The 25,575-nt window shown below is 38.4% G+C and overlaps 1 protein-coding gene across 2 annotated transcripts in view; it reads left to right on the forward strand.

Moving 5' to 3' along the window:
• The window catches only part of RAD50 (RAD50 double strand break repair protein), a 113,651-nt gene that overhangs the window by 71,507 nt on the left and 16,569 nt on the right, over positions 1-25,575 (forward strand). For both annotated transcript variants that reach the window (XM_029216053.1, XM_029216052.1), the window contains exons 17-21: positions 1,120-1,230; positions 1,672-1,764; positions 1,852-1,965; positions 7,677-7,804; positions 10,126-10,350. In XM_029216053.1, coding sequence (XP_029071886.1) covers positions 1,120-1,230; positions 1,672-1,764; positions 1,852-1,965; positions 7,677-7,804; positions 10,126-10,350 — 671 coding nt within the window. The remainder of the gene's footprint in view (positions 1-1,119; positions 1,231-1,671; positions 1,765-1,851; positions 1,966-7,676; positions 7,805-10,125; positions 10,351-25,575) is intronic.

Below are 25,575 nucleotides of genomic sequence, written 5' to 3' on the forward strand. Positions count from 1 at the left end.
TTTTTTTTTTTGCGGTACGTGGGCCTCTCACTGTTGTGGCCTCTCCCGTTGCGGAGCACAGGCTCCGGACGCGCAGGCTCAGCGGCCATGGCTCACGGGCCCAGCCGCTCCGCGGCACGTGGGATCTTCCCGGACCAGGGCACGAACCCGTGTCCCCTGCATCGGCAGGCGGACTCTCAACCACTGAGCCACCAGGGAAGCCCCATATTTTTTTTTTAAGATGTTTTTTCGGCCCAAATAATTTATGATCTCTTGTCTGATGAACTTGTCCAATCTTTTGTTAAAATTTGGGCCTTTTAAAATGTATTGGCAGTACATGCGTACAAAAACTTTTTTTTATTAAGATGATATATTCTGGAATAAAACTGATGGTTTTGTGTATAGCATACCATTTTAGAATGAGAGTGAATACTTTAAAAAGCAGAAGTCATGAGAAATCCCACTACCCATGCAGCTAAAAGCAGATAAACTTTATAATTTGGCTGTGTCTGTGCTGAAGGCAAGGTATGGCTTGTTAACTCAATTTTTGGTTTACAAACTTGATCACATGGTTTTGTGTTTGGAATCGTACTTAGTGCTCTGTGTATTATGATTCATCAGTTGTAACAGAAAATGGAAGAATAATTGAAAAAAAGTTCTTTTATGATCATATTTCCATCTGTAAAAGAAAGACCTGGACTGAAAGAGCTTTCCTATTTTTCAGTCACACAGAGCTGATATGGGCCCCTACAAACTCAGGAAAATTTATACCTGAAGCCACATGCTCATATAATTGGGAGTACGTGGTGTAGATTAAGAATCAAGTCAGTGGCTGACGCAGTATAGCGTAGTGGTTAAAAGAAAGACTCTGGAGCTGGATGATAGAAGACTCAAAGCTGGATGAGATTTGAATCCTGGCTCCTTCATTTACATTTATCCTGGGACCCTGGATAAATCATCTCTGTGCTCATCTGAAATATAGCAGGAAAATAATGGTACCTTCCTCATAGGGTTGTTGGAAGGAGCAAATGAATTTACTTGTAAAGCCTGGTACATAGAAAGTGATTTTATTATGAAGTGTGACACCTGAAATAAGATAATGGAATGTTATATAAGACCTTATATTTTTTATATCCTTAGGATGCTAAAGAGCAGGTAAGCCCTTTGGAAACAACATTGGAAAAGTTCCAGCAGGAGAAAGAAGAATTAATCAACAAAAAAAATACAAGCAACAAAATAGCACAGGATAAAGTAAGATTTCATGTATATATTTAGTTATCAAAAATATATGTTAAAATTATTATTCAGAGCACCATGTTGGACACTAGTATTTCCATGAAATTAAAAACGTGATGAAATAGTGTTTTCATATTTGTGACATAATCTTAACATTCAGAATTTTTTAGAATGATTAAATGTAAATTATTTTGCTTCTTGATCTAAAATAGAAGTTGAGAATTGAGACCTTTTAATCTAATCCCATAGTAATAAAGGGAGATCATAAAATTTGATTTCAGATAAAATCTGCTGGTGATGGAAACTGGAACTCAGGGCTTCTAACTTCCAAGCCAGTATTTCACTGTACTCTCCTATTAAGTTTTTGTTATCTTAATAAAAGATATTCCTTGGAAATAAATCTTCTTAAATGCCCTAGTCTGAACTAGTATATTTTTAATAAATATTTTTCCGCAGATAAATGATATCAAAGAGAAGGTTAAAAATATTCATGGTTATGTGAAAGACATTGAGAATTATATTCAAGATGGAAAAGATGACTATAAGAAGGTAATTTAAAACTACTTAATTGAATATAATTTAAAATGATTGTTTATATTTTTATTTCTTGTGCTTAAGAAATTTTCATTTTTGTAGCAAAAAGAAACTGAACTTAATAAAGTAATAGCTCAACTAAGTGAATGTGAGAAACACAAAGAAAAGATTAATAAGGAAATGGGAATCATGAGACAAGATATTGATACACAGAAGGTAGGTCCTTTTTTTGCTAATGATTTATGGTGGCACTTATACCAGTAACATTCTTATCTTTCTTTTTTACTTTTTACTTTTATTTTCAATACTTGCACTGAGTAGAAATGAAAACAGTAGAGAAAAGCAATTCTTTTTTTTTTATGTGTATATGTTTATATAAAAAGTATGTTTCTTTTTTATGTTACTGAGACACAAAATTTTCCTTTGGCAGTATAAAAAGAGACATATTTTCATTTGTAAAATGAAATAATAAAAAGTGCATTTGGTATAACTCAAGCTGTTGTGATTCTTCTCATTATAACATTTTTACCTGATTGTATTCTTTTTTTTAATTTATTTTTTATTAAAGTATAGTTGAATTACAGTGTTGTGTCAGTTACTGCTGTACAGCAGAGTGACTCAGTTACATATATATATTCTTTTTCATATTCTTTTCCATTATGGTTTATCACAGGATATTGATTATATTTCCGTGTGCTATACAGTAGGACCTTGTTGTTTATCCATTCTATATATACCAGTTTTTGTGTATGCTAATCCCAAACTCCCAGTCCAACCCTCTCCCACCCTCCTCCCCCTTGGCCACCATAGTCTCTTCTCTGTGTCCCTGATTCTGTTTCATAGATAGGTTCATTTGTGTCACATTTTAGATTCCACATATTAATGATATCCTATGGTTATTTATCTTTCTGACTTACATAGTATGATAATCTCTAGTTGCATCCATGTTGCTGCAAATGGCATTATTTTGTTTTTTTTATGGCTGAGTTCCCTTGTATATATGTAACACATCTTTATTCATCTGTTGATGGACATTAGGTTGTTTCCATGTCTTGGCTATTGTGAATAGTGCTGATATGAATGTAGGGGTGCACGTATCTTTTTGAATTATAATTTTGTCTGGATATATGCCCAGGAGTGAGGTTGCTGGATCATATGGTAATTCTGTTTTTAGTTTTCTGAGGAGCCTCCATACTGTTTTCCACAGTGGCTGTACCAACTTACATTCCCACCAACATTGTAGGAGGGTTCCCTGAGAAAAGCAATTGTAATAACATTGTCTTTTCTTCTTTCCTTTTTTAATTTTTATTTTCAGTAAAAGACTTACCTGGTAAAAGTTTAAACGTAAAAGCATAAAATTAAAGTCTCCTTCCCCTTCTGCCAATTCTCAATCTCATTTCTAGGTATCATTCTTAAAAGTTGTCTGTAAGTAAAATATATATATACTAAGTTGTTTTTCAGTTGATTCCTTTATCATTTACTTTCTTGATTAAGGAAATTAATTTCCACAGTATAATTAAAATCACATTAAGAAAATAATTTTCAGCATGCCTTATATAAGCATGATAGTTAATGCCTTTAAAAACTACACCGCTTCTCTGTTCCTGCTGTTTTGAATAAAATTTGCTACTTGAAAGCTTTAATCACTTGGTTATAAATAATGGTTAAAATCTCTTTGAAGATTAGCCATACCCGTTTTCTGCAGAATCTCTGGCCATAGTGCCAGGAATGTCAAATATATGAATATCAGTCAAAGGTAAATCAAATCTCTGCCATCTAGTAAATGCTATATAAATGTATGAAGCATATATAACAAAATACTTAGTTATCACTAGCTTGTGGGTTTTCTATTTAAAATCACAATCTATAAATCAGTAATGTCCATACAGATATAGAGAGATAATTAAGATACACCAGTCTGTGACCCTTTTCAAGTTGAAGGTCTAAATTTAGTGGATCTGACTATATTAGTTTACTTTTATAACCTCCCGTGTTCTAGAAATCGTTTACTAAGTTATATACATAGAGCAATGCTAAATAACATTTTAAATTGATGAGAAAATGAGACAATGTGGAAATAAGGACAAGAAGAAGGCAATGAAACCAGGAGAGTAGTAAGTATATAAAACGTAGGCCATGAAATCTGATATGCTTGCTAAAGATTTTAGTAGTCACATGAAGAGAGAAAGTCATAATTAATTAAGTTTCACATTGTCTCAGAGCTAAAAACAAACCAGTTCTCTGGACTGAGACCAGAGAAAAATGTCTCCATAGGCATTCATGGAAAGGAAGACACTATATAGATTAATAAAAAGCAGGTCTTCAACAAACTTCATGGTTGTTTTTGTTTGTTTGTTTTTACAGTGTGTTTCAGCACCTTTATCATCCCTTGATGACTGTAGAAGGTGGTGTGATTGGAGCCTAAAATAAATGTTAGAGTGTTTGGAGAGCAAAAGTTAGCTATAGGCACCCATCAAGATCACCTGGGTTTTTCCCACTCCTAAGTGTATAATAACCAAGAAAACGTAAAATATATGTTTACATAAAAACTTGTGCAAGAATGTTTATAGCAGCATTATTAATGACAGTCAAAATATGGAAAACAGCCCAAATGGTTATCAGCTGATGAACAGATGAATAAAATTTGGTATATTCATATGTATTTGTCAGGGATCTCCAGAGAAGTAAAGCCAGTAAGAGATCGATAAATATAGATACAGATAAAGATATAGATATAGATATAGATAAAGAAATTTATTATAAAGAATTAACTCAAGTGATTGTGGAGGCTGAGATGTCCCAAGATATGTGGTTGGCAAGCTGGAGGCTCAGGAGAGCTTGATGGTGTAGTTCCAGTTTGAGTCTGAAGCCTGAGAACTGGGAGAGCTAATAGGCTCTAGGTCCAAGAAGAGCTGAGGTTTCAGTTTAAATATGAAGGCAGGAAAAAACCACTGTCCCACCTCATACAGTCAGGCAGGATGAGTTAACCCTTATTCAGCCTTTTTTGTTCTGTTCACGTCTTTAGTTGACTGGATGAGGCCCACCCACATTAGGAACGGCAGTCTGCTTTACTTATTCAGTCTACCAATGTAAATGTTAATCTCATCCAGAAACATTGTCAAAGACACTCAGAATAATGTTTGACCAAATGCCTTGGCACCCTGTGGTGTCAAGTTGACACATAAAATTAACCATCATGGAATATTACTCAGCCATTAAAAGGAATGAAATATTGATAGATGCTGCAACATGGACAAACCTTGAAAACATTATGCTAAATGAAGTCAATCACAAAAGACCATATTGTATGATTCCATTTATATGAAATGTACAGAATAGGCAAATCCATAGAGACAGAAAGCAGAGGAGTGTTGCTGGGGGTTGGGGGGAAGGAAAGAAAAGGGAATAGAGAGTGACTGCTAATGGGTGTGGAGTTTCTATTTGGGGTGATAAAATGTGCTGGAATGAGAACCTTGTGAATATACTGAAACCACTGAATTGTACACTTTAAATTGGTGAATTTTATGGTATATGAATTACATCTCAAACTTAAAAAAAAAATCACCTGGGTTATTGAAAATACACATCTCTTTCTCCATTCCAGACCAATAAATGGGAACCTCTGGGGCATGGGCATACACATATGCATGTATATTTTGTTAAGTTCCTCAGAGGTTCTGATGTATCCCCTTAACTATCAATCACTGAGTCAGAGCACCACATGGCTTTCAGGAAATTCTCTATAAATGGCATTTCCCCCAACCAGACTTTTGGTGGATTTTGGAATGGGGTTTATTCAGCATATTACTCTATCACAGGTGACTAGAAAGCAGCTAACTTTTATGGTTCCTTTAAGTGGCCAGCTGCATGCATTAACTGCTCTCTGGGCTGAGTGATTCAGGTTACTATCTTAAGAGTTGAGGAGCATAACAGCTTATTTATGCACTTAAGCCCTATTAAGTTTACTCCACAGAATTTTAAAATTTGGAAGTTTAATAATCTTCCTCCCTCATTTTTCAGATGAAGGGAACTGGAGTTGACCTAAATTGCCCAAGGTCACAAAAGTAGTGAGTAACAGAGGTAGAACTTGACCCTACATTGTCAAATTGCTAGTATAATAGGAAAACAGTTTTGGTGTAGTATACCTGCATCTGGTTTTCTCTGATACTTTATCTCTTCTTTCTCTCCTATTTTCTATTTTGAAGACTGTAACTGGAATTTTTACTGCTTAAAGTGTAAGGACAGATTTGACCCAAAAGGTATTTCACTAGCAATTATTGAGCCAGGCACTGTACTTAGTACTTTTTACATACACTATTTTAATCTTTAAAAGGCTCAGAGAATTTAAACTAATTTGTCCAAAGTCATCCTATTTGAAAGTTGTAATGCTGAGATTTGAGCTTAGGTATATCTGACTTCAAAGCCTATGCTCTTTAACTACTGTGCTATATACTGTCTTTCAGAATGAAAGAGCAATTAGAAGCTGACCTAAAAGAAGGAAATCCCTAGCTTTCTGGTGACCATGCAGGATAACAGACCAGGAACATTATTTCATGCAAAAAATCAGTCTCACCTAAAAATGTGATAGCCCTTTAAATAGTCCTTTCAGGTATTCATGAAAGCAAATTCCATTGTTATATAATATTAGATGAAAGCGAGCAGTGCCACATTCTTTTGTTCCTAATAAGGAAAATGTATAAGCATAGTTCCCCATGGGAGAATCTTGGAGAGTCATAGCAGCTGCGGTGGCACATTAGGTTGCCTTGGCAACAAAAGGACATTTACAACCATATCATTTTAGTCATCTCTAACTGCTTATAACGATGCCTTTAATAGATACGTATATATTTATATTATTAGTTCCAGGAAAACTGAAAGGAACCTTAATGACAGTTAAAAAAACAAAAAAACCCTCAAAATAGTGATTCATAGATGGGCAGGGTTGGATGTGAACATTAAGCATATGAGAGAAGTCCTTGGCTTCCCTTCTTCTCTCCCACCTCCCAAATCCTTTTTCCCTGGTGACTCCTGTGTCAGTACTGTTGGCAACAAAGTGTAACCAAAGATCTGCCCCTGCTTCCTACTTCCCACATCACTGAGTTTATCTCAACTACAAGGGTTGCTGTAGAAGGGTCTTTGAGAAGGCCTGGCTCCAAACTTAGGATGAATTTTTTCTGTTCAGGCTTCTATGGGCCAAACCACCATATTCTGCAGGAAATTTTTTTTTCCTAAGTTCCAAAGAGTCAGCTTATAAATTGTTTCCTGTTTGTCTCTTGACAACATAGTCCATTTTAATCACCAGGAAAAGTACTGAAATAATTGTGTTGGTGCTGCTGCCGCTGCCAAATGATTTAGTGGTTGCTTTTTAAGGACAAAACTACTCAACAAGAACAGCTAAATTTAAATTTTTCAGTGCAATTCAGTGGCCACAAAAGTGTCATCAAGTATATAGACTTACTGTTTTTGTGAAATTTCTTACTGCCTTGTATGATTGTCAGCTTGAAGGTAAAAATCTTATCTGACATACTTAACAGTATATAATGGTCTTGGCACACGTTAGACAAATACAACTAGGGAAAAAAAAGTTGGGGAGACTTTGGTAGTAGTCTTGCTCTCTTTTTATCTTTTAGATCACTAGGCTCCATTGTGAGGTTCTTATGCAAGATGATCCAATGGGGCATAGGTATAAAATATTAAAAATCCAGTTATATCATTTTATCTCATCATTTTAATGTCTGTTTTGTGTGTATATGGGCCATCCAGATTCCTCCAGGCCTGGAGATTCCTTTACACTGGCTTCTTCTCCCTCTGCTGAGATACACGTGCTTCTAAGGCAGAATTAGCACTACCTGTCACCAGTTGCCTGCTATGAATCACATGTTGGTAACTTGATTATTTTTATTAACGAATTTAATATTTACATTTAGATACAAGAAAGGTGGCTACAGGATAACCTTACTTTAAGAAAAAGGAATGAAGAACTAAAAGAAGTTGAAGAAGAAAGAAAACAACATTTGAAGGAAATGGGTCAAATGCAGGTTTTACAAATGAAAAAGTGTGTTTTAAAAAATAATCTTTAGTTTAAATAAAGGTCTTTATTATTGAAATGTGAAAAATATTCAATACATGTTTTTGAAAAAAAATGTAAGCCTGTAGCCAAAGTGTCCTTTCAGACTTAAAGGAAGATGGGCACTTTTTTTACAAATGTATTTCATGGCTTTACAAGCTGAAGTAGTAATATAGAATTTATAGTCACACTATGACTATGCAGTGATGGCCAGTATTAAAAATACCAAGTTCCCAGACTTTTGCGAGCCTGCTTCACAAGATTATGGCATAAAGAATATATGTCCTCTGGACCCTGCCTGGGTCAGAGCTTAATGCTTAACTCTTAATGGAGTTATTGCCAAAGCAATTTGATATTGGTGACCCATTCTACATGGTCCCAGGTGTAATTATGCGCAAACCAGAGCATCATTTTTGCGATTAATAGAATTCTTCTTTCATCTGGTTTTATTGGTACTTACTGTAGTTGCTGCCTTCGTGCTACAGCAGAAAATATTTTATTCTTGCTTTCTCTGCCTCACAGTTGCCTTAGGAATTCTGTAAGAAGCTGGCTGATGCTAAGGCACTAGACTGGTGTAAAAGGTTGTGCTAGCCAAATAGATTTTTTGGAACCACCTCAGCTGGTTGGATATACTCATTCATTCAGCCATTCCTTGTAGATTTTTCATTTTTCTTGTGATTTCACAAAGAAATCTGAATCAAAGAATGCTTAAGTTATTCTAAAGGATATAATAAATTGAAATTTAATTTAGTTATTAAAACCTAACAAATAGTTACTCCTATGTTATTGTAAGTTCTCATGGTTTAGCTATTTTAAATAACTCTTTCATATATCAAGGAGATCAGACTTAACAACTAGAAGAGCTCTTCATCTTTCAGCCTGTTTGTTTTTTATGCATTAGGACACTGAGACCCAGAAAAAAAGATCATAGGAAATTAGAATGAAAGCCAGGAATGTGACCAGATATCCTAGCTTCCAAGCCTCAGCTCTTTAACACTGTAATGTTGGTGTTCTTGGTGCCAAGTTGAAAAAAAAAAAAGTGAAGCTTATAGAACAAGCTTTTAAATGAAACAGTTTATTCCTTGCTACTAAAGATCAAAAACAGATATTTTTATAATTCCTGCTGTAATTAGTACATAACAGTGCTTTTTACATTCATTCAGACTACTAAGCATAACTTCTCTTTTTCAAACGTTTTTTCAACCAGGACACAACAGAAATGTCAACAAAACAGATAATCAGGCCAGTTCTATAAGGATGTTCATAATCTTGAGAGAAGTGCCTGGCAAATAAGAGGATGCCTAATAAGTAATTATTAAATAAATGAAGATTTTTAAAGCATACGTTAAAATCTGTATTATCTACCAAGTTATCAAAAAAGTTTAAGTATTTTACTTTTTTTTTTTTTTTTTTTTTTTTTGCGGTATGCGGGCCTCTCACTGCTGTGGCCTCTCCCGTTGCAGAGCACAGGCTCTGGACGCGCAGGCTTAGTGGCCATGGCTCACGGGCCCAGCCGCTCCGCGGCATGTGGGATCCTCCCAGACCGGGGCACGAGCCCATGTCCCCTGCATCGGCAGGCGGACTCTCAACCACTGCGCCACCAGGGAAGCCCAAGTATTTTACTTTTTTGTCAGTATTGATGCTTTGTTTTTTGGAACTCCTCTCCATGTTTTTCTTTTCTTTTTTTTTTAATTTTTATTGGAGTATAGTTGCTTTACAATGTTGTTAGTTTCTGCTGTACAGCAAAGTGAATCAGCTATACGTATACATATATCCCCTCTCTTTATTGATGCTTTTTTATACTTATGCAAGAGAAATTTTGTTTTAATAGAGAAATACAAACTTTTAGTAATATTACTGCATAAATTGTTTGAGATAAAATTTTCTTTTGTCTGACATACTGTGAACGAACTGATGATACCTGTTGCTCAGTAACTTCTCAGAGTTGGTAACTGAGCATTCTTAGTTCACAATGAGAAGTTTGTGAATTTGTAATATTAATCACCAAGAGTACTTTTCTTAGGTTAGTGTGTAAACGTCAGGAACTTTTTCAGTGTTCACATGTTATGAGAGTACTTTATTGAGCACACAGAAATCAGCTGTTTAAAAACCTGGATGCTTCAGAGATTTGGAAAGAAGAAAGTTTTCCTTAGTACTGAAACCTTAAAGAAAAAGCAAGGAGAGACTTTTCATATGCTGATCGCTAAGGAGAATGATAAATGATATTTATCTATCTGAAGAAATCTGTCTTTTCCACTTTAGGCTGCTAAAATCTAAAAATGGTCCTCATTTGTCGTTTTCCCTCCTAGTGAACATCAGAAGTTGGAAGAAAAAATAGAAAATATAAAAAGAAATCTCGGTTCGGCAATAGGGCGACAGGAAGGTTATGAGGAAGAAATTATTCGTTTTAAGAAAGAACTTCGAGACCCTCAGTTTCGGGATGCTGAGGAAAAGTATAGGGAAATGATGATTGTTATGAGAACAACAGAGCTTGTGAACAAGGATCTGGACATTTATTATAAGACCCTTGACCAGTAAGTATTGGACTGGGGATTTGGTTCCCATTGCAATCAGTATCAACTAGCATAATTTAGTCTTACTTTAACCCTTTTTAACTTTTTTAATGTATTTCATACCTACCACAGAATGGAAAAATATATGTGTATATGTGTGTACACATACACACATGCTTACTTGAATTATGAAGTAAAGTTATAAAGCATATTAATGTTAAGGTGCACTCATGATCCCACCACCGCCATACACAATCCAAGAACTCTACCATTATCACTAACTGCCATCCACATAGATGCTCCTCCTTATCTCAACCATTTGTCATCCTCACTCTTTGTAACCACTGACAGATTTTTGCTCTCTGTGTTTTTTTGTTGGTTTTTTTTTTTTTTGCGGTACGCGGACCTCTCACTGTTGTGGCCTCTCCTGTTGCGGAGCACAGGCTCCGGACGCGCAGGCTCAGCGGCCATGGCTTCCGGTCCCAGCTGCTCCACAGCATGTGGGATCTTCCTGGACCGGGGCATGAACCCGTGTTCCCTGCATCGGCAGGCAGACTCTCAACCACTGTGCCACTAGGGAAGCCCTGCTCTCTGCTTTTTAAAAATAATTTTATCATATGCATCATGTTTTGAGCTTTTTAAAAAAAATGATATCATACTCTGTGAATGCTTCTAGAATTTGCTTTTTTGCTTGTTTTACTTTATTTTGCTTTTATTTACTTAAGTTGCTTATAGCTGTGGTATATGCATTTTCACTGATGTACAGAATTCTTTTGTGGAAATATACCATAATATATCCATTTTTGGGTAGATGGATATTTGGGTTGTTTCCAGCTCTTTACTGATAGAACCCTTGCTTCTAGGAACACTCTTGTCATGTCTTCCAGAGCAAAGGTGTAAGAGATTCTCTAGAGTACATGTGGGAGTAAAATTGCTGGGTTGCAGGGTATGCTCAATTTTACAAAATAATGTTATATTGTTTTCCGAAGTGATTTTACTAATTTATACCACTAGTGGAATATAAGGGTTCTCGTTGATGCATTCTTTGACATTGATTTTGTCGATTCTTAATTTTTGCAAATCTAGTGGGTTTTATTTTTATTTTATTTTTTTAAACATCTTTATTGGAGGGCTTCCCTGGTGGCGCAGTGGTTGAGAGTCCGCCTGCCGATGCAGGGGACACGGGTTCGTGCCCCAGTCCGGGAAGATCCCACGTGCTGTGGAGCGGCTGGGCCCATGAGCCATGGCCGCTGAGCCTGCGCATCCGGAGCCTGTGCTCCGCAACGGGAGAGGCCACAACAGTGAGAGGCCCGCGTACCGCAAAAACAAACAAACAAAAATCTCTATTGGAGTATAATTGCTTTACAATGGTGTGTTAGTTTCTGCTTTATAACAAAGTGAACCAGTTATACATATACATATGTCCCCATATCTCTTCCCTCTTGCGTCTCCCTCCCTTGCACCCCCCTATCCCACCCCTCTAGGTGGTCACAAAGCACCGAGCTGATCTCCCTGTGCTATGCGGCTGCTTCCCACTAGCTATCAGTTTTACGTTTGGTAGTGTATATATGTCCATGCCACTCTCTCACTTTGTCCCAGCTTACCCTTCCCCTTCCCCGTATCCTCAAGTCCATTCTTTAGTAGGTCTGTGTCTTTACTCCCGTCTTGCCCCTAGGTTCTTCATGACCATTTTTTTCTTTTCTTTTTTTTTTAGATTCCATATATATGTGTTAGCATACGGTATTTGTTTTTCTCTTTCTGACTTACTTCACTCTGTATGACAGACTCTGGGTCCATCCACCTCACTACAAATAACTCAATTTCGTTTCTTTTTATGGCTGAGTAATATTCCATTGTATATATGTGCCACATCTGCTTTATCCATTCATCTGTTGATGGACACTTAGGTTGCTTCCATGTCCTGGCTATTGTAAATAGAGCTGCAATGAACATTTTGGTACATGGCTCTTTTTGAATTATGGTTTTCTCAGGGTATATGCCCAGTAGTGGGATTGCTGGGTCGTATGGTAGTTCCATTTTTAGTTTTTTAAGGAACCTCCATACTGTTCTCCATAGTGGCTGTATCAATTTACATTCCCACCAACAGTGCAAGAGGGTTCCTTTTTCTCCACACTCTCTCCAGCATTTATTGTTTGTAGATTTTTTGAGGATGGCCATTCTGACCGGTGTGAGATGATATCTCATGGTAGTTTTGATTCGCTTTTCTCTAATGATTTATGATGTTGACCATTTTTTCATGTGTTTGTTGGCAATCTGTATATCTTCTTTGGAGAAATGTCTATTTAGGTCTTCTGCCCACTTTTGGATTGGGTTGTTTGTTTTTTTGATATTGAGCTGCATGAGCTGCTTGTAAATTTTGGAGATTAATCCTTTGTCTGTTGCTTCATTTGCAGATATTTTCTCCTATTCTCAGGGCTGTCTTTTCTTCTTGTTTATGGTTTCTTTTGCTGTGCAAAACCTTTTAACTTTCATTACGTCCCATTTGTTTATTTTTGTTTTTATTTTTATTTCTCTAGGAGGTGGGTCAAGAAGGATCTTGCTGTGATTTATGTCATAGAGTGTTCTGCCTGTGTTTTCCTTTAAGAGTTTGATAGTATCTAGCCTTACATTTAGGTCTCTAATCCATTTTGAGTTTATTTTTGTGTATGGTGTTAGGGAGTGTTCTGATTTCATTCTTTTACATGAAGCTGTCCAGTTTTCCCAGCACCACTTATTGAAGAGGCTGACTATACTCTGCTGTGTATTCTTGCCTCCTTTATCAAAGATAAGGAGACCATACGTGCGTGCGTTTATCTCTGAGCTTTCTATCGTGTTCCATTGATCTGTATTTGTTTCTGTGCCAGTAGCATACTGTCTTGATTACTGTAGCTTTGTAGTGTAGTCTGAAGTCAGGGAGCCTGATTCCTCCAGCTCTGTTTTTCTTTCTCAAGATTACTTTGGCTATTCGGGGTCTTTAGTGTTTCCATACAAATTGTGAAATTTTTTGTTCTACTTCTGTGAAAAATGCCAGTGGTAGTTTGCTGGGAATTGCATTGAATCTGTAGATTACTTTGGGTAGTATAGTCATTTTCACAGTGTTGATTCTTCCAATTCAAGAACATAGTATATCTCTCCATCTTTTTTTTTTTTTTTTTTTTTTTTTGCGGTACACAGGCCTCTCACTGTTGTGGCCTCTCCCGTTGCGGAGCACAGGCTCCGGACGCGCAGGCTCAGCGGCCATGGCTCACGGGCCCAACCGCTCCGCGACATGTGGGATCTTCCCGGACCGGGACACGAACCCGTGTCCCCTGCATCGGCAGGCGGACTCTTAACCACTGCGCCACCAGGGAAGCCCTCTCCATCTATTTTTATTATCTTTAATTTCTTTCATCAGTGTCTTATAATTTTCTGCATATAGCTCTTTTGTCTCCTTAGGTAGGTTTATTCCTAGATATTTTATTCTTTTTGTGCATTGGTAAATGGGAGTGTTTTCTTAATTTCACTTTCAGATTTTTCATCATTAGTGTATAGGAATGCAAGAGATTTCTGTGCATTAATTTTGTATCATGCTGCTTCACCAGATTCATTGATTAGCTCTAGTAGTTTTCTGGTAGCATCTTTAGGATTCTCTATGTATAGTACCATGTCATCTGCAAACAGTGACAGCTTTACTTCTTTTCCGATTTGGATTCCTTTTATTTCTTTTTCTTCTCTGATTGCTGTGGCTAAAACTTCCAAAACTATGTTGAATAATAGTGGTGAGAGTGGGCAACCTTGTCTTGTTCCTGATCTTAGTAGAAATGGTTTCAGTTTTTCACCATTGAGCACGATGTTGGCTGTGGGTTTGTCATATATGGCCTTTATTATGTTGAGGAAAGTTCCCTCTATGCCTATTTTCTGGAGGGTTTTTGTCATAAATGGGTGTTGAATTTTGTCGAAAGCTTTCTCTGCATCTATTGGGATGATCATATGGTTTTTCTCCTGCAGTTTGTTAATATGGTGTATCACATTGATTCATTTGTGTATATTGAAGAACCCTTGCATTCCTGGGATAAACCCCACTTGATCATGGTGTATGATCCTTTTAATGTGCTGCTGGATTCTGTTTGCTAGTATTTTATTGAGGATTTTTGCATCTATGTTCATCAGTGATATTGGCCTGTAGTTTTCTTTCTTTGTGACATCTTTGTCTGGTTTTGCTATCAGGGTGATGGTGGCCTTGTAGAATGAGTTTGGGAATGTTACTCCCTCCGCTATATTTTGGAAGAGTTTGAGAAGAATAGGTGTTAGCTCTTCTCTAAATGTTTGATAGAATTTGTCTGTGAAGCCATCTGGTCCTGGGCTTTTGTTTGTTGGAAGATGTTTAATCACAGTTTCAATTCAGTGCTTGTGATTGGTCTGTTTATACTTTCTATTTCTTCCTGATTCAGTCTCGGAAGGTTGTGCATTTCTAAGAATTTGTCCATTTCCTCCAGGTTGTCCATTTTATTGGCATAGAGTTGCTTGTAGTAATTTCTCATCATCCTTTGTATTTCTGCAGTGTCAGTTGTTACTTCTCCTTTTTCATTTCTAATTCTGTTGATTTGAGTCTTCTCCCTTTTTTTCTTGATGAGTCTGGCTAATGGTTTATCAATTTTGTTTATCTTCTCAAAGAACCAGGTTTTAGGTTTATTGATCTCTGCTATTGTTTCCTTCATTTCTTTTTCATTTATTTCTGATCTGATCTTTATGATTGCTTTCCTTCTGCTACCTTTGGGGGTTTTTTGTTCTTCTTTCTCTGATTGCTTTTAGGTGTAAGGTTAGGTTGTTTATTTGAGATGTTTCTTGTTTCTTAAGGTAGGATTGTACGGCTATAAACTTCCCTCTTAGAACTGCTTTTGCTGCATCCCATAGGTTTTGGGTCGTCGTGTGTTCATTGTCATTTGTTTCTAGGTATTTTTTGATTTTCTCTTTGATTTCCTGAGTGATCTCTTGGTTATTAAGTAGTGTATTGTTTAGCCTCCATGTGTTTGTATTTTTTACAGATTTTTTCCTGTAACTTATATCTAGTCTCATAGCGTTGTGGTCGGAAGATACTTGATACAATTTCAATTTTCTTAAATTTACCAAGGCTTGATTTGTGACCCAAGATATGATCTATCCTGGAGAATGTTCTATGAGCACTTGAGAAGAATGTGTATTCTGTTGTTTTTGGATGGAATGTCCTATTAATATCAATTAAGTCCATCTTGTTTAATGTATCATTTAAAGCTGTGTTTCCTTATTTATTTTCATTTTGGATGATCTGTCCATTGGTGAAAGTGGGGTGTTAACGTCCCCTACTATGATTGTCTTATTGTCAATTTGCCCTTTTATGGCTGTTAGTATTTGCCTTATGTATTCAGGTGGTCCTATGTTGGGTGCATAAATATTTACAATTGTTATATCTTCTTCTTGGATCGATCCCTTGATCATTATGTAGTGTCCTTCTTTGTCTCTTGTAATAGTCTTTGTTTTAAAGTCTATTTTGTCTGATATGAGAATTGCTACTCCAACTTTCTTTTGATTTCCGTTTGCATGGAATATCTTTTTCCATCCCCTCACTTTCAGTCTGTATATGTCCCTAGGTCCGAGGTGGGTCTCTTGTAGACAGCATATATATGGGTCTTGTTTTTGTATCCATTCAGCCAGTCTATGTCTTTTGGTTGGAACCTTTAATCCATTTACATTTAAGGTAATTATCGATATGTATGTTCCTATTACCATTTTCTTACTTGTTTTGGGTTTGTTATTGTAGGTCTTTTCCTTCTCTTGTGTTTCCTGCCTAGAGAAGTTCCTTTAGCATTTGTTGTAAAGCTGGTTTGGTTGTGCTGGCTTCTCTTAGCTTTTACTTGTCTGTAAACGTTTTAATTTCTCCATCAAATCTGAATGAGATCCTTGCTGGGTAGAGTGATCTTGGTTGTAGGTTTTTCTCCTTTATCACTTTAAATATGTCCCGCCACTCCCTTCTGGCTTACAGAGTTTCTGCTGAAAGATCAGCTGTTAACCTTATGGGGATTCCCTTGTGTGTTACTTGTTGTTTTTCCCTTGCTGCTTTTAATATATTTTCTTTGTATTTAATTTTTGATAGTTTGATTAATATGTGTCTTGGTGTGTTTCTCCTTGGATTTATCCTGTATGGGACTCTGCGCTTCCTGGACTTGACTATTTGGTTTCCCATATTAGGAAAGTTTTCAACTATAATCCTTTCAAATATTTTCTCAGTCCCTTTCTTTCTCTCTTCTTCTTCTGGGACCCCTATAATTCGAATGTTGGTGCACATAATGTTTTCCTAGAGGTCTCTGAAACTGTCCTCAATTCTTTTCATTCTTTTTTCTTTATTCTGCTCTGCAGTAGTTATTTCCACTATTTTATCTTCCAGGTCACTTATCTGTTCTTCTGCCTCAGTTATTCTGCTATTGATTCCTTCTAGAGAATTTTAAATTTCATTTATTGTGTTGTTCATCATTGTTTGTTTGCTGTTTAGTTTTTCTAGGTCCTTCTTAAACGTTTCTTGTATTTTCTCCATTCTGTTACCAAGATTTTGGATCATCTTTACTATCATTACTCTGAATTCTTTTTCAGATAGACTGCCCATTTCCTATTCATTTGTTAGGTCTGGTGGGTTTTTGCCTTGCTCCTTCATCTGCTATGTGTTTCTCTGTCTTCTCATTTTGCTTAAGTTACAATGTTTGGGGTCTTCTTTTTGCAGGCTGCAGGTTCGTAGTTCCCGTTGTTTTTGGTGTCTGTCCTCAGTGGCTAAGGTTGTTTCAGTGGGTTGTGTAGGTTTCCTGGTGGAGGGGACTAGTGCCTGTGTTCTGGTGGATGAGGCTGGATCTTGTCTTTCTTGTGGGCAGGTCCACGTCTGGTGGTGTGTTTTGGGGTGTCTGTGGCCTTATGATGATTTTAGGCAGCCTCTCTGCTAATGGATGGGGTTATGTTCCTGTCTTGCTAGTTGTTTGTCATAGGGTGTCCAGCACTGTAGCTTGCTGGTCGTTGAGTGAAGCTGGGTGCTGGTGTTGAGATGGAGATCTCTTGGAGATTTTCGCCATTTGATATTACGTGGAGCTGGGAGATCTCTTGTGGATCAGTGTCCTGAACTTGGCTCTCCCACCTCAGAGGCACAGCCCTGATGCCTGGCTGAAGCACCAGGAGCCTGTCATCCACACGGGTCAGAATAAAAGGGAGAAAAAAAAGAAAGCAAGAAGAGAGCAACCAAACCAAACAAATCCACCAATGATAACAAGTGCTAAAAACTATACTAAAAAAAAAAAAAAAAACGGACAGACAGAACCCTAGGACAAATGGTAAAAGCAAAGCTATACAGACAAGACCACACACAGAAGCAGACACACACACACTCACAAAAAGAGAAAAAGGGAAAAAATATATATATTGGTGCTCCCAAAGTCCACCCCCTCAATTTGGGATGATTCGTTGTTTATTCCGGTATTCCACAGATGCAGGGTACATCAAGTTGATTGTGGAGATTTAATCCGCTGCTCCTGAAGCTGCTGGGAGAAATTTCCATTTCTCTTCTTTGTTCGCACAGCTCCTGGGATTCAGCTTTAGATTTGTACCCGCCTCTGTGTGTAGGTTGCCTGAGGGCGTCTGTTTTTTGCTCAGACAGGACGGGGTTAAAGGAGCAGCTGATTCGGGGTCTCTGGTTCACTCAGGCTCGGGGGAGGGAGGGGTATGGAATGCGGGGCGAGCCTGTGGCGGCAGAGGCCAGCATGACGTTACAACAATCTGAGGCGCTGTGTGTTCTCCCAGGGAAGTTGTCCCTGATCTCAGGACCTTGGCAGTGGCGGGCTGCACAGGCTCCGGGAGGGGAGGTGTGGATAGTGACCTGTGCTCGCACACAGGCTTGTTGGTGGCTGCAGCAGCAGCCTTAGCGTCTCATGCCCTTCTCTGGGGTCTGCGCTGATAGCTGTGGCTCGCGCCTGTCTCTGGAGCTCCTTTAAGCAGGGCTCTTAATCCCCTCTCCTCGTGCACCAGGAAACAAAGAGGCAAGAAAATGTCTCTTGCCTTTTCGGCAGCTCCAGACTTTTCCCCGGACTCCCTCCCGGCTAGCTGTGGCACACTAGCCCCCTTCAGGCTGTGTTCACACAGCCAACCCCAGTCCTCTCCCTGGAATCCGACCTCCAAAGCCTGAGCCTCAGCTCCCAGCCCCCGCTCGCCCCGGCGGGTGAGCAGACAAGCCTCTTCGGCTGGTGAGTGCTGGTTGGCCCCGTTCCTCTGTGAGGAAATCTCTCCGCTTTGCCCTGCACACCCCTGTTGCTGCGCTCTCCTCCGTGGCTCCGAAGCCTCCCCCCTCTGCCACCCGCAGTCTCCACCTGCAAAGGGGCTTCCTAGTATGTGGAAACCTTTCCTCCTTCACAGCTCCCTCCCACTGGTGCAGGTCCCGTCCCTATTCTTTTGTCTGTTTTTTCTTTTTTCTTTTGCCCTACCCAGGTACGTGGGGAGTTTCTTGCCTTTTGGGAGGTCTGAGGTCTTCTGCCAGTGTTCAGTAGGTGTTCTGTAGGAATTGTTCCACATGTAGATGTATTTCTTATGTATTTGTGGGGAGGAAGGTGATCTCCACGTCTTACTCTTCCACCATCTTGAAGCTCCCCCAGTCTAATGAGTTTTAAATGGTAAATCATTGTGGTCTTCATTTGCAGTCCCAATTTCTAATGATGCTGAACATCTCTTTATGTTTGATCATGTTTCTTCTTTGAAATGTTTGTATTGTGTACCCATTTTTTTTTTAATTTAATTTTATTTTTGGCTATGTTGCTGCCCGCGGGCTTTCTCTAGTTGTGGAGAGCGGGGGCTACTCTTTGTTGCGGTGCGCGGGCTTCTCATTGTGGTCGTTTTTCTTATTTCAGAGCATGGACTCTAGGCACACGGGCTTCAGTACTTGCGGCACGCAGGCTCTAGGGTGTGCGGGCTTCAGTAGTTGTGGTGCACAAGCTCAGTAGTTGTGGCTTGCGGGCTCTAGAGTGCAGGCTCAGTAGTTGTGGTGCACGGGGTTAGTTGCTCCACAGCATGTGGAAGCCGGACCAGGGATCAAATCCGTGTTCCCTGCATTGGCAGGCAGATTCTTAACCACTGTGCCACCAGGGAAGTCCCTGTACCCATTTTTAATGTATTATTGGTAGTCTTACTGATTTGCATGTGTTCTTTTAGCTCTTCTGAATTTTAATTCTTTTTCAGTTATATGTGTTATAAGTATCTTCTCAAGTTTTTTGTTTATCTTTTCACTTTCTTACAGTGTCTTTTAATAAACAGATTTGATTGTAAGATAGTTATATTTACTAGTCTTTTATGGATAGCTCTTTTGTGTCTTAAGAAATCCTTCCCTATTCCTATATTTTCTTCTAAAAGTTTTAAAGTTTTGATTTTCACATTCAAATACATTTAAGTATTTAATTCTAAATTGAATTTTATGTACAGTATGAGGTAGGAATCCAATTTCATTTTTTCCCTTATGGATACCAGTTGTCCTGGCTCTGTTTATTGAGAAATCTAATCCTTTTCTAATGATCTGCAGTGTCACTTCTGTCATGTCAGAATTCCATGTGTGCATGGGTCGGTTCTGGGTTTTATATTGTTTCATTGGTCACTTTGTCTATCTCTGTGCCATTACCAAGACTATTGTAATTGCTACAACTTTACAGTATATTCAGCATGTAGCAAAATTTTGTTTTTTATTCAGTCTGTCCATCTTTTGTCTTTTTTTTTTTTGGCGGTACATGGGCCTCTCACTGTTGTGGCCTCTCCCGTTGCAGAGCACAGGCTCCGGACACACAGGCTCAGCGGCCATGGCTCACGGGCCCAGCCGCTCCGTGGCATGCGGGATCTTCCCAGACCGGGGCACGAACCCACGTCCCCTGCATCGGCAGGTGGACTCTCAACCACTGAGCCACCAGGGAAGCCCCCATCTTTTGTCTTTTAACTAGTGAATTTAGTCCGTTCATTTCATTGAGATTGATTACTTAGTTATATTTATTTCTTTTTTTTTTCTACTTTCCTGACTTCTATGGGATTGATTGATTTTTCTTTATTCCTCCTTTTTCCCTTCTTTGGGTTGTAAATGATATATTATACTTTACTTATTTGGGTGTTTACCTTTAATTTTTTAACATGCATATTCGACCTAAAAAAAATCAAATGTATTGATTCCCAAAGGGGTCCTGGAGCAACATTATCAGCATCACTTTGGAACTTGTTAGAAATGAAAATTCTCACTTTCTACTCCAGACCTGTTAGTTCAGAAATGTTAGGGACAAGGCTCAACAGGCTGTGTTTTAACAGGCCTTCCAGGTGACTATGATGCACATCAAAGTTTAAGAACCATGTCTCTAATATGACTTGCTTTATCTTCTTCTTGAATGTTAATTAATTTCTCCTATCTGCTGTGTTTCTATTGTCTGGTATTTTCATTTTACCTTGTTTTTATATGATCTCAAATTAGTAATAATTAATGTTATGGTTTCATAGTCAGTGCTTATTTGGATAAGCCCGCATATGTTTACCAATTTCTTATGAATCCCACTCCTTCCTTCTTTAGCTTCAGTTACTCTCTCTCTTTAATTTTATTTTTTTGAAGTACATCCTTTAATAATTTTTTTCAGTGAAGGATTGTTAGTAGTAAATTCTCTTCCAGTCTTTGAAAAGTCTTTGCTCTCAGTCTTGATAGTTTAGCTGAGCATAGGTTCTAGATTGAAAGGGTTTTTTTAATCTTTGAGTACTTTGAAAATATTCCATTTTTTCCTGACCTCCATGGTTGCTGTTGAGAAATCATTCTAATTATTCCTTTGGAGGTAATCTGCCTTTTTTCTCTGGTTCTTTTAAGATTTTTCCCTTGTCTCCAGTATTCTGCATTTTTTTTAGAGTGTGTCTAGATGTAGGTTTAGTTTTAGTTCTATTCAGAAATTATGCCTATTGATTTGAGGGTCGATACCTTTCATTAATTTTGGAAAATTCTCATATATTATCTCTTCAAGTATTATCCTTGCCCCATTTCTTACTATTATCCTCTCCTTCATTTCTCATTAGACATAAATAAACCTTCTCATTCTCTTCCTTCCATATTGCTTAACCCCTCTTGAATATACTGGTAATACACTGGGTAACTTCCTCATAAATACCTTCCAGTGCACAGATTCTTTAGCTGCTGCTTATACTGCCTATTGAGTTGTCCTTTTCATTTCAAGGTATTATTCAATTCTATAAGTTCTTTTTTTTTTTTTTTTTTTTTTTTTTTGCGGTACACGGATCCTCTCACTGTTGTGGCCTCTCTCATTGCGGAGCAACAGGCTCCGGACGTGCAGGCTCAACAGCCATGGCTCACAGGCGCAGCCGCTTGGTGGCATGTGGGATCTTCCCGGACCAGGGCACGAACCCGTGTCCCCTGCATCGGCAGGCGGACTCTCAACCACTGCGCCACCAGGGAAGCCCTATAAGTTCTATTTTATTCATTTTCAGAAATTTTTCTTTTTTTCAGAATTTTTTTTTCCTTAGTGTTTTGATTCCTTCTTGTATGTCTTTACTCATTTTAAGTATACATATTTCATATTCTTTCACATTGTCATTTTTTTAAAATTCTTTTTTTGGGGGGGTGTTGGGTCTTTGTTGCTGCATGAGGGCTTTCTCTAGTTGCAGTGAGCGGGGGTTACTCTTTGTTGTGGTGTGCGGGCTTCTCATGCCAGTGGCTTCTCTTGTTGCAGAGCACAGGCTCTAGGTATGTGGGCTTCAGTAGTTGCAGCATGCTAGCTCTAGAGTGCAGGCTCAGTAGTTGTGGTGCACAGGCTTAGCTGCTCTGCAGCATGTGGGATCTTCCCGGACCAGGGGTAGAACCCATTTCCCTTGCATTGGCAGGTGGATTCTTAACCACCAGGGAAGTCCCCACATTGTCATTTTTTTATTTCGCATTTTTAGGAGTCTCTTTCTACTATTTTGTGTGCTGATTCTAGCCCTAGTGAGGTATTTCTTGGGTTTCATGTAGTGTTTAATTGTAAGCTCTTCTTGAGTAGTGCTTTTTTTTTTTCCTATGAAGCGCCCTTGTGACCTTTTTATGTGGATGTCCTTCCACACAGAGATTTGTTTTGTATCTGCTGGGCACTCTGGGATAACACTGGCCTAAGTCTAGTTTTTATGTTAATTTTTCAATTTGGGAGTTCCTGAACTACACTGGTGGTGTAACAGAGGACCTTAAACCCATGTAAGGCATTTGCCCAGTACTTTGAACTCACAAATTATTAATTTTCCACTGTTTTATGAAGGTTGCTGTTCAAGAGTCTCAGCCTTTATGTTGGGAGTCACTTCTTTCTGCCTCAGTTGAGTCCTATGCCTCATCTTCTGTCCTGGGTTATAATACTGAAACTCTGGGTTATGAAAATAATAACTAAATTCATCTGCAGTATCATATCACACATTGACCGTTCTGGTTTTTAGTTCCATCTTTGTTTCCACCATGTAGGGATTTGCCTTTCTTTCTTGTAAACTCAGCTATAATGTAAAATAAATTGTTATAAACCTGTCTAGCATTTCTAGGTATTTGTAGCAGGAGAATTATCAGTCACCTTAGATTTTATCTGTTGTTGTTTTCTAAAAAGGAAAATATCCTCTTCAGTGCTAAGAGAAGTACACAGACAGGGTCTCTTCTCTTTTAAGGCTTCCTCTGGAAAGAGCATAGTGAACAGACCAGCCTCAGCAGTGGCATTCAGACCACAAGGCTCAGGAGGACAGGAAGACCCACTTTTCAGTATGAGGATTCTTTTAGTTAATGATGATAGCAAAGGTGGCCCCAGAATCACCTAGCTATAACTCTGGCAATACAAATTTTGGAACGTACATAGTCTTTTAAGATAAGTGAAAATTGGAACTGAGCCAGTTATGTTATTTTCAAAAATAAATACTAATTAGATTTTTGTTGGATTAAGTTCGACTTCTACAATGACTTTCGGAGGGACACATCTTTTGTCGTCTTTCACTGTGAGTGAATAAGTTAACATTACAGTGCTCCTTGGGTCCAGAAAGGCTCATAGGTATGTATGTCTGTACCAAGTGGAAACTTTTTTTTTTTCTTTTTGTGGTACGCGGGCCTCTCACTGTTGTGGCCTCTCCCGTTGCAGAGCACAGGCTCCGGACGCGCAGGCTCAGCGGCCATGGCTCACGGGCCCAGCTGCTCCGCGGCATGTGGGATCTTCCTGGACCGGGGCACGAACCCGTGTCCCCTGCATCGGCAGGTGGACTCTCAACACTGTGCCACCAGGGAAGCCCAGAAACTTTTTTTTTTTAAACCTCTTCAAATATTGAAATCTCTCCTAGATTTTTAGATCCAACGGTTTAAATTGTTGAAATTTAATGTTTTGAAATAAGAGCATAAGCAAGACATTACTAAAGAATCCTCGCCTCCTGGACTTCCCTGGTGGTCCAGTGGTTAAGACTTGGCGCTTCCACTGCAGGCGGCTTGGGTTCGATCGTTGGTTGGGGAATGAAGATCCCATATGCTGTGCCACGGCCAAAAAAAATTCCTTGCCTGGTAGACTATTCATACATAACATTTGTCTTTTTTAAAAAAAAAATTCCATAATTCCTTTTAGTCTTTCCAGCTATAGGTATATATGCCTTTAGAAGGCTTTTTACTTCTTGAGTTCTTTACCAACTGATGCTATGTGTGCGGTAAACTTACCAAACATTTGTTGAGCACTAAGCAATAGGAAACCCAGTCCTTACTGGGAAGTTTATTTGAAGAGACAAAAATCAAAACCGATTTTTATCAGTAAAAATCTACTGTACAGAATAGGATGACTTAAGTTGTTTTTGATGAAAAAATTGGACTGAGTTTTAAACAGCAAGAAATGTTTGTGTAAAAGTTGATAAATTTCATCATCTTGAATCCTGAAAAATCCATAATCCGTGGTTAAAAGTATTGTCTCTAGAGACTACCTGAATCTGAATCTGTTGACCTTTAGCAAATTATTTAAATACCCTGAGCTTCAGTTTCCTTATCTATGAAACGGAAACCTTTTATTTATTTATTTATTTATTTATTTATTGCAGTACGTGGGCCTCTCACTGTTGTGGCCTCTACCGTTGCAGAGCACAGGCTCCGGACGCACAGGCTCAGTGGCCATGGCTCACGGGCCCAGCCGCTCCGCGGCATGTGGGATCTTCCTGGACCCGGGAACGAACCCGCGTCCCCTGCATCGGCAGGCAGACTCTCAACCACTGCGCCACCAGGGAAGCCCCCCCCCTTTTTTTTTAAGTCCATTATAGCATTCAGTATAGAGTCAGAATTAAAAGGGAAATTTACAGGCCATTTAGTCCAGCTTTCTTTGTCATGTTACATTCTTTATTTTTTATTTATTCATTTGGTTGCGCTGGGTCTTAGTTGCAGCAGGCAGGCTCCTTAGTTGTGGCATGCAGACCCTTAGTTACGGCATGCATGTGGGATCTAGTTTGACCAGGGATCGAACCCAGGGTCCCTGCTTTGGGAGTGCAGAGTTTTAACCACTGTGCCACCAGGGAAGTCCCAGTGTTAAATTCTTTAATGTATATTGTTAAATTCTCTATTTCTTAAGAGCACTAAGGAACTTGACCAAGAAAACGTAGGTTTCTGTTGTTTCTATTTAAACATGCTTTAAGACTAAATTTCTCAATGGCGGGGTCTCTGCAGAGGAGATACTAATATTAATTCATTACTTAATATGTGTTAGCCATAATCTAATTGAATTCGGGCATCTACCTGTAAAGGGCAAGTATGCATCAGAGAGATTAAGAAGACTGTCCAAGATTACCCAGCTAAATGGTTGAGATAAATTAGATCTCAGAACTAAGGCCTTTATATTCCCACTCTGCTGTGCTGCTACCATGGTCCCCCCAACCCTTTTTTAACCTTTAAAAGACTAATACCAATATTTATATAGAAAGTTTTCCTAACTGTTAATTAACTCATACTTCCTGGTTTAGAGCCACAATAGTCAACTTATTTTTATATATTTTATACCTCCTTAGCAAAGTGTGTATGTGCATAATATATATTGTCATATGTATTAGGATTTTGTTCAATTAAGATTTGAGTGCTTACATGTTTTCTACTGTTCTAGATACTGTATACTAAGTATACAGGGATGAAGAAACAGAAAATTAAGAAATAAATCCATAAACAGTGAAAATTAACTATGGTGATGGGAATAACTGAGGGGCTACTTTAGGCCTTTTCTAAGGCAGAATCTT

This window comes from Monodon monoceros, unplaced genomic scaffold, assembly GCF_005190385.1.
Source record: "Monodon monoceros isolate NGI ecotype Baffin Bay Population unplaced genomic scaffold, NGI_Narwhal_1 Super_Scaffold_12, whole genome shotgun sequence".
Taxonomy (NCBI): Eukaryota; Metazoa; Chordata; class Mammalia; order Artiodactyla; family Monodontidae; genus Monodon; species Monodon monoceros.